Source organism: Crocodylus porosus, unplaced genomic scaffold, assembly GCF_001723895.1.
Source record: "Crocodylus porosus isolate Cpor-Errol unplaced genomic scaffold, CroPor_comp1, whole genome shotgun sequence".
Lineage (NCBI taxonomy): Eukaryota > Metazoa > Chordata > Crocodylia > Crocodylidae > Crocodylus > Crocodylus porosus.
In genome coordinates, this window is record NW_017728911.1 from 37,036,828 (window position 1) to 37,050,333 (window position 13,506).

General features: G+C 45.3%; 2 protein-coding genes across 2 annotated transcripts in view; one reads left to right on the forward strand and one right to left on the reverse strand.

The window, feature by feature from the left end:
* Nucleotides 1–11,573, forward strand: part of HACD3 (3-hydroxyacyl-CoA dehydratase 3) — a 20,168-nt gene extending 8,595 nt beyond the window's left edge. The window contains exons 6-13 of the mRNA XM_019533189.1: nucleotides 1,520–1,684; nucleotides 2,430–2,481; nucleotides 2,954–3,064; nucleotides 3,724–3,851; nucleotides 4,419–4,531; nucleotides 5,038–5,144; nucleotides 8,436–8,567; nucleotides 9,527–11,573. Coding sequence (XP_019388734.1) covers nucleotides 1,520–1,684; nucleotides 2,430–2,481; nucleotides 2,954–3,064; nucleotides 3,724–3,851; nucleotides 4,419–4,531; nucleotides 5,038–5,144; nucleotides 8,436–8,567; nucleotides 9,527–9,603 — 885 coding nt within the window. The 3' untranslated portion in view covers nucleotides 9,604–11,573. The remainder of the gene's footprint in view (nucleotides 1–1,519; nucleotides 1,685–2,429; nucleotides 2,482–2,953; nucleotides 3,065–3,723; nucleotides 3,852–4,418; nucleotides 4,532–5,037; nucleotides 5,145–8,435; nucleotides 8,568–9,526) is intronic.
* Nucleotides 10,742–13,506, reverse strand: part of VWA9 (von Willebrand factor A domain containing 9) — a 17,294-nt gene continuing 14,529 nt past the window's right edge. Inside the window, exon 11 of the mRNA XM_019533830.1 lies at nucleotides 10,742–12,672. Within this exon, the coding sequence (XP_019389375.1) occupies nucleotides 12,421–12,672 (252 nt within the window). The 3' untranslated portion in view covers nucleotides 10,742–12,420. The remainder of the gene's footprint in view (nucleotides 12,673–13,506) is intronic.

Here is a 13,506-nt window from a genome sequence, read left to right on the forward strand (position 1 = left end):
TTCCTGCCCTTTGGGCAGGGGGCTGGACTCGATGATCTCCCGAGGTCCCTTCCAGCCCTAATGTCTATGAAATCTATGAAATCATTTCTGGGTGCTTCCACCAGCTTCCCAGTCTGTCTTGCTGCACTGCATGACAAGCTGAAGAAGGTGGCGGTATTGGCTGGGCTGGAGGGAGGAGCACGACGGCCACAGGGGGTCACGAAGGATGGGACCCCGGGTGAGGATACCCACTGAGAGGGTGAATGAATGCCCCTGGAGACTGCCCAGCGGCGTGACAGCACCATCCAGGGGTGATCCCCTGTAAACCTGTGATCTGCCGACAAGCAAATGCCCCTGAGCACTCAATGGCTTGGAAGGCACCTGCTGGAGCTAACAGTATCATTGCAGCCGGATGACTGTCAGCCTCTGCAGGAAGTGGTTCTCTAGCAGGGGAACTCGCATGGTCTCCTTGCCACACCCAGGAGTAAGAGGGCTAGTTCCCTTGTCTTGTTGCAGCCTGTTAAAATGAGTAGAGGGTGGGAATGCCTCTTGGCGAGTTCATACAGATTAGATTATGGGCAGCACAACCGGCCAGGCAGTCTAACTGTCCAGCCCCAGCACAGAATTCTTCATGGGGCTTCCTACACCTGCTAGAGAATAGGTTTTCCACAAGAAGTTTCTAGCTGACGGATGTCAGTACCTTCCCGTCAGTGGTCCAGCTTCTGTAGCAGAATGAAATCTGGGAGGCATGCAGGACACAATGTTGGGGGGACTGAGACAGCTGCTTGTCACCTTGCAAATAATATGGGCCATTGCATCCAATGCATCAAAGGAGACCCCCAGAGCTCCTGCCTCTACCAAGCAAGGAGAATCCTTCCAGCTCCTTCGCTATTCTGTGGTATGTATAGTTATTGCTAAACAAGTCTGGAAGCACCTGATGATGCCTCAGCTTGTTGGGTCAGAAGTGAATATGAGATCTCGAAGAAATTAAATTCAAAACCACGCCTTGGTCTCAGCCCAGAGCACTCCAAAGCCACCAGCAACACAATTCCCAAAGAAAGCTTCCTTTTCCCCCACCTTTTTAATGAAAAAATCTGAGGTTATGGGTGCTGCTGCATTACTTCCACCTGTTTTTTAACGTGAATTCCCTACTGCATGCTCGCGGGTGCACAGTCCCTCATTATCAAAGAGCTGGTTTCCTTAGCCCCTGAGTCATTTCAGTGCTGTGTGCTGAGAAACTCAATGGGAAAAAGCCTGGATAGCTACAGGAAGTCCAGAAAGAACAGGATACCTCATCGCTAGAGGAGGATGCAGAAAGCCAGGGGGTTAAGCACCTGAAATGCAGATGGGGCTTAAGGGAATGTCAGAATGGAGGTCATGGCTGGGGCAGCTGGGATAACCCTGCACTCCTGGTACGTGTGGCTGATCCAGGATGTCACCTCCCAGAACCACCAACCTGCCCCCAGCTCAATCCAGCCTGCTGTGTAAGGGGCCCTACTGACATGTGTTCACGTGGCTGCCCTCGCCCTTTCTGTTGCAGCCAGCGTACAAAGTGACACAGCGGCAGCTGAACATCACTGTGAGGAAAAAAGAAAGCAACTGGTGGGAGAGACTCACCAAGCAAGAGAAACGCCCACTCTTTCTGGCCCCGGATTTCGATCGCTGGCTGGACGAGTCGGATGCTGAAATGGAGCTCAAAGAAAAGGTGGGTACGGCCTGCATGCACAGGTTAAACCAGCAGCTGAGGTGTGGTGGGCTGAGAGACAAAAACAGCCATTCTGTTTTGAAGAGGCTCTCTCTGGCTGCTGAGTTTAAACATTTTCATTTGCTTGGAGTTCAGTGAGCGTGTTACTCACAAGATGCAAGCAGAATTGTCACAAGCAGTTTATGTATAATCTTGCCTGGTTTTTGACAAGGAAGTCACAAATGAGCTGGTTTGGGTTTAAACCAAGCCTCACTTATAACTACTTATGCCTCAAAGTCTTAGGCTGCTTGAGAGTCTCACAGGGTTAGGCACTACACAAACTCCCTTGTTACTTCTCAGGATTTAACACCTGTTAGATCTGCCATTAATGACTAGAGGAGAAACAGAGGATGACTTTTTAACATGAAAAAGAAACAGCTTCAAGCAATAATAACAACCCATAGTTGTCCTAGAAAGCAGCTTTTTCTAAAAAACAAGGAACAGCAAAAGCATCTGCTTGTTAGAGATTCTCACTAATAGAGTGAAAGTAACTTTGCTGGTTAAACAAGCATTTGCTCTTGGGGTAACTGTCTTTCCTGATGCAAAAGAAAATGCCCCCCCCTTGTCTGCATGAAAAATTAAATGCTTGTATGAAATGGATATGCAACTGAGTTGTAAACCCCACTAGCTCTGCCACAGGATAGTTAATTAACAGGTTAGTGCTTATTACACCAACACTTATTGTAACTTTCTCCATCATCTTTAGGAGGAAGAAAGAATCAACAAAATGAGAATAGAATCCAGAGTCCCGAAAGACCGTAAGTGACTGCACCTTTAAATGCATAAGGCTGATTGGATTTTAAAAATAGTGATAGTTGTCTGTTAATTCACACCACAGGCAAAATAGTGCTTTGTAACACACATGCCTCCTTCCAGCACTGTCGGAAGAAGCTTGATATGTCTTTCTGGAAAATTAGTGCCCTAGACTTCATATAAATCACTTCCAATCACAGTGTCACTGCAGCGCTGTTTGACAGGGGAGTGGCTTTTGATATATCATTCCTGAAAGCAGGTGACAGGAAAGCCAACACTGCCATTGTTCTAGTCCAGGTTTTCCTTTGACTCCAGTAGGCAGATCATACTATTAATAAGGAAGAGATTGATACCTGCCTCCAGCTTTGAAAGGCTGAATCGGTGACCCCTTGCTATCCCCATCTCATCCTCCACCCACTGCAGGAAATGGGAATGCCACTGTGTTTTGCTAACCTGACGTTTAACACTTGATTACAGCTTTCAGACACCTGAAGAGAGGATACTTGTTCATGTATAATCTTGTCCAGTTTCTGGGCTTCTCCTGGATTTTTGTGAACATGACGGTTCGACTGTTTATCTTGGGAAAAGGCAAGTAGTAGGCACTCTATAGCTGTGCTGTTTCTTTGACCTTTATAAAAAATTCCAAATAATGAAATCTTAGCAAAGCTGCATTCAGGAAACTGTCAGCACCTGACTGAAACACACAACAGGACAGACACTTCCCAAAGTTGCCATAGTGTTGAGGAAAGGAATTACTGTGGATCTGTAAATGGCAACTGCAGACCCATGATTTAGGGGCAATGTTTGCTGTGTTCTCTAAATACTAAGCTCTCTGTTGAAAAATTGTACTGTGGGGAAAATGCCCTATTTGAGATGTTGACTTCGCTGACATTTGGTATTAGTAAAAGCAGAACAGCCAAGCCACTGCTGTTCTTAAGTGTACAGCTGTGTACTGTGTTGATGTACAGTGCTACTGTTTCTTTTGTGTACCTTAAGTACTGAAATAATTCAGTGTATTGCATTTCTTCTAGCATCAGACCCTTTGCTTGAGCAAGGTAAGGCACTAAGTGTGTCTCTCATAGGCTGCCCAAAAGCCATCTATACAAGGTGGGCAAACCAACTTTTCAAATCCAAACCCGATACTGAAATGTATGCACAAATTGATTGCAGTCAAGGGATGTATTGTTGAGTAGGTTTTGCCATGGCAGGCATTCAAAAGCCTTTAAATGCTCTCTTGTTACTTACAGATTCCTTCTATGATACTTTCCACACCATTTCTGACATGATGTATTTCTGCCAGACACTTGCGCTTATGGAGAGTGTGAATTCATTAATAGGACTCGTCAGATCACCACTGATACCTTCTCTAATGCAGGTAATGTGGTAAGATGCCTCTTTTTCCCCCCGTGCCATCTTGATCACTGTAGTTCTATATTTTATATAGTAGTATTTAGGCCTTACTGCTAGAGTAAGTTAATGCAACAGCATTGGTGTCACCCTTGGGATCCACTTGACCTAATTAGAAGGAAACCATGCTCCCCAGCCTGGGCAGTAAGCCCTCTTGGTTTGCCTGCCTAGGCCGGACCCCCTGGGACAAAAAGACATAGAGAAGCTGGTTGAGAGAGGTTTCTGTGCCAGGGTCAGTTGCTGCCATACATAAGGTATGGCCAGGTTTCTGAAACATGGCTTCTTTCCCTGCTTCTGGCTAGGATCCAAACACAACCAGTGCAGAAAAGCTATAGGGTTAGGAAACAGCTTAGCTGCAGTGGTAGATCCTGGCCTTAGTCTCACCCAGGCCTACCCCTGCCCTTAGTATCACATGCTACAGGCACACATGGTGCTGCGGCTGAGAGCTTTTAAGGGAAAGGGCTAGCTTGCCCCCTGACTGTGCTGTGTTTGTATTTTGTGTTATACTTACAGGCATGCATGTTTCTTCTAACAGGTATTTGGAAGGAATTTGATTTTGTTCATCATCCTTGGCAGCATGGAAGAAATGCAAAGCAGAGCAGTGGTGTTTTTCATATTCTATGCCTGGAGTATGATAGAAATATTCAGGTTTGTTTTACCCTAGCACTTGTGCATGTATCTCATTTTTAAAGGAGCCTTTACTTTAAAATGGTTTTGAGTTTTGCCTGTGAAAGATGCCCTCTGGCATCAGTATCGCCATTATGGCTCTGGAGAGCCATGTTTGTTTGGACTCAGGCTAGTCACAGCATAATACTCTGGTTAGTGCCCTGTGTCTGCCAGAGTCTGAATCGGTTCTAGTGACAGGGATAGGATAAAGCTGCATGCCTGCACATCTCCAGGACAATCATAGGACTCATAATTTTTCATGGCAAATGCTCTTTGGTTATAGAAGGGGGCACAGCTATGACAGCCACAGGGAACAGCCCCTTTGTGAACATTAAGGCAGGAACTGAACACACAGTCGCATCTTAGATAGTTAGCAGGGTTGCCAGATGACACCTCATGGCCACTATGCACAATGCTGGAACAGTATGTTAAGTAAGGAGCTAACCTCATAAGTGACATCTGTTTTTCTCAAACTGCCTTTGCTCCAGGTATCCCTTCTACATGCTCTCCTCCATTGACATGGAATGGAAGGTCCTCACCTGGATCCGATACACCATCTGGATCCCTCTCTATCCTATCGGAGCCTTAGCAGAAGGTATGTTTGGGAAAGACCCACCTCACTGTCGTGCTGATAAGTCTGTTGCGAGACTTCCTTTCTTTTCCAGGACCAGTTTGAGATCCATTATGCTAGAGAGACAGTAGCAACCTAATTCTTTTGCGAGTCTTCCTTTCATATGGAGGCGAACAACAGAGTGTCTGCATCATAGAACCCGCGTCACAGAAAAAAGATTTGATCAGAACCAAATTGGCTTCAAATTTTTCTTGACAAAACAAAGTTTTATTCAGCCCCCTTTTTTGGCACTAGTAAGAATTGCAAGGGAAATGAGGGGCTTGACTTGGACAATATGGTGGCAGGGGTGATCTTAAAGTCTTCCTGCCAAGGATGTGGGAGCCTCCTGCTCTTCTGGAGGGCATCTGAATCCAGGTGTCAAAGACTGAGAGCACTTGCCCAGGAAGAGCTCACAGCCTGGTGGTGAGACACTGGATTCACATCCCCTCCGGCTAAAGAAAAGAATTGCTTTGGGTCTCTTCTGTTGTGGTCTACAGCTTGAGCTACTGAATAAATGGGCAATCCCAGCCTCTCTAGCTCCTCAGATGCAGCCCCAACTATTTTTTTCCAATCCAAACTACTTAAACAGATTGCACCTGATAGAAGATGCATTTGAATTCAACCTTCCTGTTAACTGAAGATGCATCCACATTTTCTAACTCTCAGTTGAGAAAAAAAAATGTCAGTTAAGACATGTCTGTAGAGCCCTTAAGAGCTTTATACTTTGTGGTTTTTTTACTTGAACTTATGATGCAGGCTGTTTTTAGAAGAAATTGAAAATTTGTTTTTTAAAGTGTGTCTTACATTCAGAGGGATACAGTAGCATTGAAATGACCAAAACTCACATTTTTCTGTGAGTTTACCAGCTGCCCAGCTCCACAGGCAACCCAGTAAGGATGACAGCTAAAGCCAGAGAAGACCCCACCTCCCATCCAGGGAGAGTCTGAGTAACCCACGCTACCAGTTTAGTTAGCAATAGAAGTGCATATTGGTCCATATTGGATTGGCACCGACAAAAGAAAAATTAACTTTATTGGCTTTTTGGTTGGTGTAGCCAATAATATTCACCGATAAATATAATACAGGTAGTCCTCAGGCTTAAGACACAGTTGGTTCTTGAAAACCACATCTGAAGTCAGAACCAATTTTCCCATAGGAACAAATGCTATAAATGGGGGATTGGTTCCTGAACCAAGGCCCGATACCCTATTTTCACCAAAAATAACCTAGAATTTTGTATCTGATCAATTATAGATAAGTAGTACAGCTACATTAATGTATTTATATTGTAAATAGCAATCATTGATTTGGAAGGATTTCTTTGAGGAGACTTTGCTGGATGTTTTGAAGGGCTCTTGGTTGGATTTTTTGAAGGGTTCTTGGCTGGAGTTTTCTCAGGAGTCTTGGCTGCTTTCTTAAAGAAAGTGTCCAAGGAAATTTGGACAGATGTTCTCCAGGGAGATGGGTGACGTAGCGAACTTGTTCATTGGCACGGTTTGGTGTCAGATCAAGTGTTGTAAAGTTGAAACTGACTTTAGAAATTTGAAACTGTGTCAATTTATAAACGTTGTAAGTGCAAAATGTTGTAACTCAAAATGTTGTAAGTTGAGGACTGCCTGTATGCCTTCTGGCCAGGGCCCCCACACTCCATGGGCATGCAGCTGCAGCATGCATGTGGCCAGGAGTGCAGCTGGGCAGCATCCCACAGGTAAGTCTGTGAAAGGGAAGGAAAGGGGTGTGGAGGGGGCAGATTGAGACCCCTGTGTTGAGGGAGGGAGTAGAGCAGGGGCATGGCTAGGGGCAGGCCCTGTCCAGCCAGGGGGGTGAATGGGCCCCCAGAGCTGGGAGAGGGATGGAGCCACAGGTGGCTCATCCAGGAACACCAAGGAGGGGGAGGGATAGCTCCTGGGTGCTGTGTGCACCCCTGGGGAAGGTATGGGGGGCACATGCCCCCCCAGATTGTGCATAGGATGGTGGCGGGCTGCCTGCTTCATGGCCAGGGGCAACGCCAGCCTCTTCCTGGTGCAGGGGCTGGGCCAGGCCTGCACTCAGAGTGGGAAGGAGCAGGGTAGGCTCAGCTGGGAGGGGGGGCTATGCTGGGGGGCTAAGGTGAATTTTGGGGTGACTATTGCCCTCCCCACAAATCCCCCTCTAGCGCCATCCCTGCTCAGTGCACTCCACTCTGGTGCCTTTCCCTCAGGAGCCCCACACTGTGGGGTGGGCAGGGGACATGTGACCAGCACAGGGCTCCTGAGGGTAAGGCAGCAGAGTGGAGTGCCCCAAGCAGGGGTGGCACTAAGCAGGGTTTGGGGGGGGCTATAGCACCCCAAAATTCACCATAGGTCCCCCATGGCTACTTCTCCCAGCACTGCCACCTGCCCTACTCCCACCCACTCTGAACCCAACCCTGGCCTAGCCCCCGCCCCACCAGGAAGAGGCTGGCGCTGGCCCATAGCAGGCAGCCCACCTCTTCCCCATGCACAAATTCAGGTGGCGCACGCCCACCATACCTCCCTCGGAGGTGCACTCAGTGGCAGGGAGTTGCCCCCTTTTTCAACCTCCCCCCACGCCCTCTGAGTGAGCCACCCATGGCTTCATCCTGCTTATGGCCCCAGGGTCACATGCATCACTGGCTGGGCAGCACCTACCCTGTCCCATTCCCACCCTCACTGTGGGGGCCTCAATCTGTCCCCCTCTTCCCCCTTCCCCTCCACAGACTTTTCTGCAGGGCACTACTCTCTACACTGCCCAGCTACATTCCTGTAAGTTGGTTAGTGGATCAGTATTGGTCAATATGGCTGGTTAATAATTGGCTATCGGTATCAACTACGAAATCAGTGCACCCCTCGTTAGCAACCTTGCTGGTAGTAGTCTGGGAGAGGTCTGAGATGGTACTGGTGGGGGAAGCAACCTTACCTTTGATCTGTGGAAGTAAGTTAGGAGGACACTAGTGCTGCTGATGACTGCTGTGCTTGCCCTGTGGATAGACGGAGAACATCAGTTTCCAGCAGTCAGGTTGGCACTTCTTATCCCCCCTCTAACCTGGCCCACCACACTTCAGAGGAATTATTTAAAGACTTCTCTACATAGTCACCATTGCACTCCTCCCCACCCTGACCTGGGTTTTGAGGTTACACTCATGTGAGCTGTACCTTCTGCAGGCCAATCCAGGTGAAGACATCACTAGCAGGATGTCATTTGAGAAAGTTTCTGTTTGACTAGCTGTATAGTTTACCTTGTACTTGACCTCTCACCTGCTTCACTTTCTGCTTTCAGCTGTCTCTGTGATACAGGCCATCCCCATCTTCAGTGAAACAGGAAAATTCAGTTTGAGATTGCCAAATCCACTGAACTTCACAATCAACTTTTCATTCTTTCTTCAAATCTACCTTATATTATTATTTTTAGGTAGGCCATTCTGGTTTTTTTTTATTGTGTTTTCCCAGCTGTTGAAAAATCCAAAATCAGTGGTCGGGGTGGGGGGGAATGGGGGAAGGAAGATGACAGCTTCATTTTTTTAAATTAAATTATTAGCATGTGTTTGGGAAGTCATCATAACACCAATTTGTATAAGCTTAAAGTCTTCTCGTCCATGTGGTATGTCTAAATATGTTAACTGAACAAATTCAGAGGAAAACAAGTGAATAATAATGGTTGCTTAAAAAGAAGACCTAGAACATAGATTACTTTAAGGTACATACAGATATAGATGCTAAAAAATACACAGTTATAGTTCAACAGGATAGAGATGTTTAACTAGACTATCATTGCACCAGTGCAATATGAAGGACTAGTCCTCTGGAAAGCAATATAGGAGATTTCTTAACAGCAGCCTATTATATAAAAGTGATGTTTACCTGTGATCAACTACACCTGATTGTTCTCTATTAGTGGATCTTTGATAAAAGTGTGGTGTCTGAGGTGATGTTACTGATGTCAGAGGAATGCATGTTCTCAACTCAGGATTTACAAACAAAAACTTAGCACCCTAACTAGACTTCCATTCTGTCGGACAAAATAAATCACAGTGACACTTTCCCCCATCTCATTGGGGATCCAGTCTGATACAGTCTCTGCAAAGTTTACAACATTTTTCCTTGCAAGTTTCCTAGAATTATTTTACCTTTTTCTGCTACCTTTCAAAGGTGACAACCTGAACTCCTGAGCAGCCTTACAGTACCAAAGCAGTGTTTATCTTTAGCTCTCATAGTTAGACACCTAAGGAAAAAATCATTTAACTATTATTTGCAAGTGCTAGTTTGAGAAATGTGCCAGTTCTTGAATTTTTGTAAAAAAATTGTCTGGCATAAATTATCTGCATGGATCTTTGGCATCAAGTAAACATTCTCTCTCTCTCTCTCTTTTAGGAATGTTTATAAACTTCCGTTATCTTTACAAGCAAAGGAGGCAGAAACTCGGACCAAAAAAGAGAAAGATGAAATAAAGTCAGCGAAGCTGTGACTTTGATTCTTATCTAATTTATCTTAAAGACAAGATGAGCCTGTGATTCTTACAGTTTTACCCATTACGCTATAAATAATTTTGTACAGTTCAATGATCACGTTAGATTTCTTAGCATATTCGGAAAACATTCCTCTATACTCTATATTTAGTTACTCTTCCGTCATATATGCATGGTATTTAATATTGAACAATGAGCTAATACTTAAATTTATATCCCATTGACCACCATGTTACCAAGAAATCCTGTTATCTGCATATAATATGCTTACGAGAAAAAAATGGAGCAGCGCTAAATAGAAAAAGACTAGTTATTTTGAATTGGGTATTTGCTCTTTCAATATTGCATGCAGATAAGGCTTCTGATGTTGGGATATAATATCAGCCCGTTCACTCCCAAAGAGGTTTGGGACATTTATTAATGATCAGTGGGAACTCTGCTTTTTTTAGCAGCTTTCTGCTGATTTATAAATAACCTGGAGGTACAACTGGTTGGCTTGGACATGACTAACTTGTTCTTGGCTTGTGTGCAATAGTTTCTCTACCAGTGCAGCAGGAGTACCTTGTGTTCCTGAACAGCACCTAAGTCCTATCCGGTCATTAGTAGTGGAAGCAACCTAGTCCTTCTGATTTCCCTTGGTGGCTTACCAGGTAAAACACTAAGGCAGCAGCTGCTTTATGCTGTTGTGTGGCTTCTAACTCACCCTTCCTGACTGAGAATTTAGATGCTTGAACACTGGAAAACCAGGAAGTTCCCTTTGTTCTCTGTACCCTGAAAAAGACATGAGCACTGCATTAGGAGGCACACAGGTAATACTGAGGTATTAGCACAGCAGAGGCAGCTAGTCCTTGCTCTGTCCTGTCGGGAACTGTGAGGGGGACGTGACCGATCAAATCGTGCTGACATGAAAACAAGCACCGGTTTTCCTGTTCCCTGAATACAGGAGTGCAGCTAAGGAGTTTGCAAAGTGTACTTGCTTACCCACTCTCAGTATGGAGTGCTGGGGGTCTGTCTCGATCCAGGAAGCTGCAACCTGTTTTGGTGCCACAGACCAGATAGGGGAGAGTCAAGTGATGCTTTCAGACACTTCACTGTTTGCATTAGAGATTTTTTTTTTAATATCGTCATAGAAAAATTGCCCCCACCCTGGCATCAGCTATTTTCAGTGGTGGACCCTCTCCCTGCACCTCCAACTTGACCTCCGAGACTTCAGCCCTGTCTTGCTTCTGTGGTTACATTTAAAAGCCTGTAGCAGCTTGCAGCCTTAATGCAGGCTAACAGCCATAATCCAGAAGCATCCCTGATGTTCACTACACCCCACTGTTTGCATGGCTGTGTGTTAAAAAAGTGTCGTAGGAAAAAGGTATCTGTCCTTTTTATTCCCAGGTCCCAACTGATCAAACTGTTGGCTGTTTTTTCACTGTTAAACACTCACAGTGCTTCTTCCTGTCAGGCCAGGGTAAGGACATACAGGCTTATCAGAGGGCATTCTGCAATGAACAGTTTTATCAACAAAAGACATTAGGTCTTGAAGAACTTCTGTCACTTTTGAAATGTCTGATGAATGAACCTTTGGCTCATGATGACAAAGCCAGGGCACAAACTGCTTCCTCAGGAGAGGCAGGGCATAATTTATAAACTTACTGCTTCACTACTGCACACACGTTTGCATACACAAGCCTGCTTGATAACAGTTGAGGGATCATATAGCTTAGAGTTAGCACTGAAATCTCATTAGCATGGCAGGGATGTTGCCTTCCATTTTTTTGTTTGAGCTCCTCAACAGGGCATTTATTCTTTATTATAGAATGCATATTCATAACAACATGACATTTCTCAGTTAAGTTGTAATATCTGGTGGAAGTTGTTACAGACCATACATAATCTCCTGAGTCTGCTAGTTCTAAAAGCAACCGAATGTGTGTTTCTATCAATAAAGATTTACAAGCAAAGTCCTCTTTTGTGGTGTTCTTCATAAAAATGACTGGAAACAATTTGTTACTTGACCTTCATGGTGAACAGCATGGACATACTTTCCCCAGGTCAATATTAAGCCTGTGTAATGCTAAGCATGAATACGCCAGAGATCTTATGAAGCTGGAACCAAAAGCAGTTTCCACAAAACATTAATCTTTATTCATGTCATATCTTACAATTTATTTTTAAAAAACCCACTTTTTTCATTGCAGAATGTAAACTATTCTTCATGGGTGTCAGCACCACTGGACAGGTGATGTTAAAATGTTAGCCACTGCATTTTGAACATCAGGCCATAAACTGTCAGGCAATTGCTTGTGGAAAGGGTGAGCTGTGCATCCAACCTGAAGCCATGCACGTGTGTGCAGTTGCACAGCTGGCACTTGGAAAGTCAGGCCCCAAATGATAACCCCAGCTGGTGGGGGAGAGGCTTCACCAATGCTTGTTACCACTAATCTAGTGCTGAGAGTAGCACCCAATCACCAGTGGGTACAGGCATAGTGCTGGCACCATCCACTGCCTGAGAGCATTGTCTTTGTTTCTTCACACATCCTTTAACAACATACCAAGTTCCCTCTGCTCACACTTAAATGCAGTATTTGAGGCCTTCGCAAGACATTTAAAAATACACTTTCCAGGTCAACCTCTAAATCCACTAAAACGAAACCAGTTTAGAAATAAGAGATTGTATTTAGAGACTCTCCAATTTGTATCGAAGTTCTTTGGACAATATTTGAACAGGTCCCAGAATGCAAGTAAGACAGGAAACTTGGACCACTTGAGACTTGGAAATCCTTCCCAAAAAGTTCTAAAAACCAGTTCTCACATTCTCTCGGCACTGCTCCCTGAGAAGTCAGTCTGCAGCGGGGTGATATTGTGGTCATAGGCAGTATATTCTGAGGTCCCAGTACTTGCCACTTTGAGTTGCTGGGCAGCATGTGTAAGCTGGAATGCTGCATCAGGATGAGCTGTATCAGGAAGAAGTGTGCACTCCCTTTCCAGCATATCGGCCACGCCTTTCAGAAGATCCAAAAAGCCAAAAGCCAAGGCTGCCTTGCGCAAACGGTTCAGTTCCTGGGAGGAAGAAAAATCCCACTGAAAGCCATTCCTATTCTAACAAATTCTGCTCCTTGCAGACTTGCTCCAAACAGTAAAACAGGTGGACTCTGGTCTGGGAAGCTTCCCAATCAGAAACAAAATGAGGTAAGGGTGACCTCCAGTGCTACTAAGAACGCTGAGTTTCCCCATCACCTGCTTTTCTCTGCTTCCACGGTCACACTGCCCTTCTCCCAAGCTAGCAGTCCTGAAGCTAAGTGCTCTGTCATTTGCTCCGTCCTAGCATCTCAATCATCAGGGCCAGCAGATTTATAATACCGATTTTCTTAGGTTGTAAATTCATGACAGGGACTGTGGCTCTGCATGTTTTTCTACAGGGCACACCAGCACCCCAGCTGGAAGCAAACATCATAAATTGCTTTTGCTTTATTGTGGGAGGAGTGACAATCAACCCTGGTCATAGTCTGGTTTTAAGAGTGCTGCACTGGAGCCATCTGTCCTTGGAGTATTAGATTTCACTCTGCCTTGCTAGCAGCAGCCTTCAGCATGTTGCAGGCAGCAGCTCCTCAGAGGAGCACTTGTGTGGGTTACTGCCCACTCATGCTTTCACTTCCTTCCATGACCCCTCTGGACCAGTCCTGTGTACTGGCCTGTGAAAGCAGGATGAGACAGTCTCCCTGCTCCATTTAGGAGCTCACTTGGCAGAAGTGACTAGTGCATACCATTCCTCCTCTTTCTCTGAGAACATCCACCACCCCCAAAATGTATAGGAACTCTGTCCACGTGAGCAGCAGATAGGAAAGGGACTCAGCATCTCAGCTTTACTAATCAGTGAAGTGAATCAAATGCCCA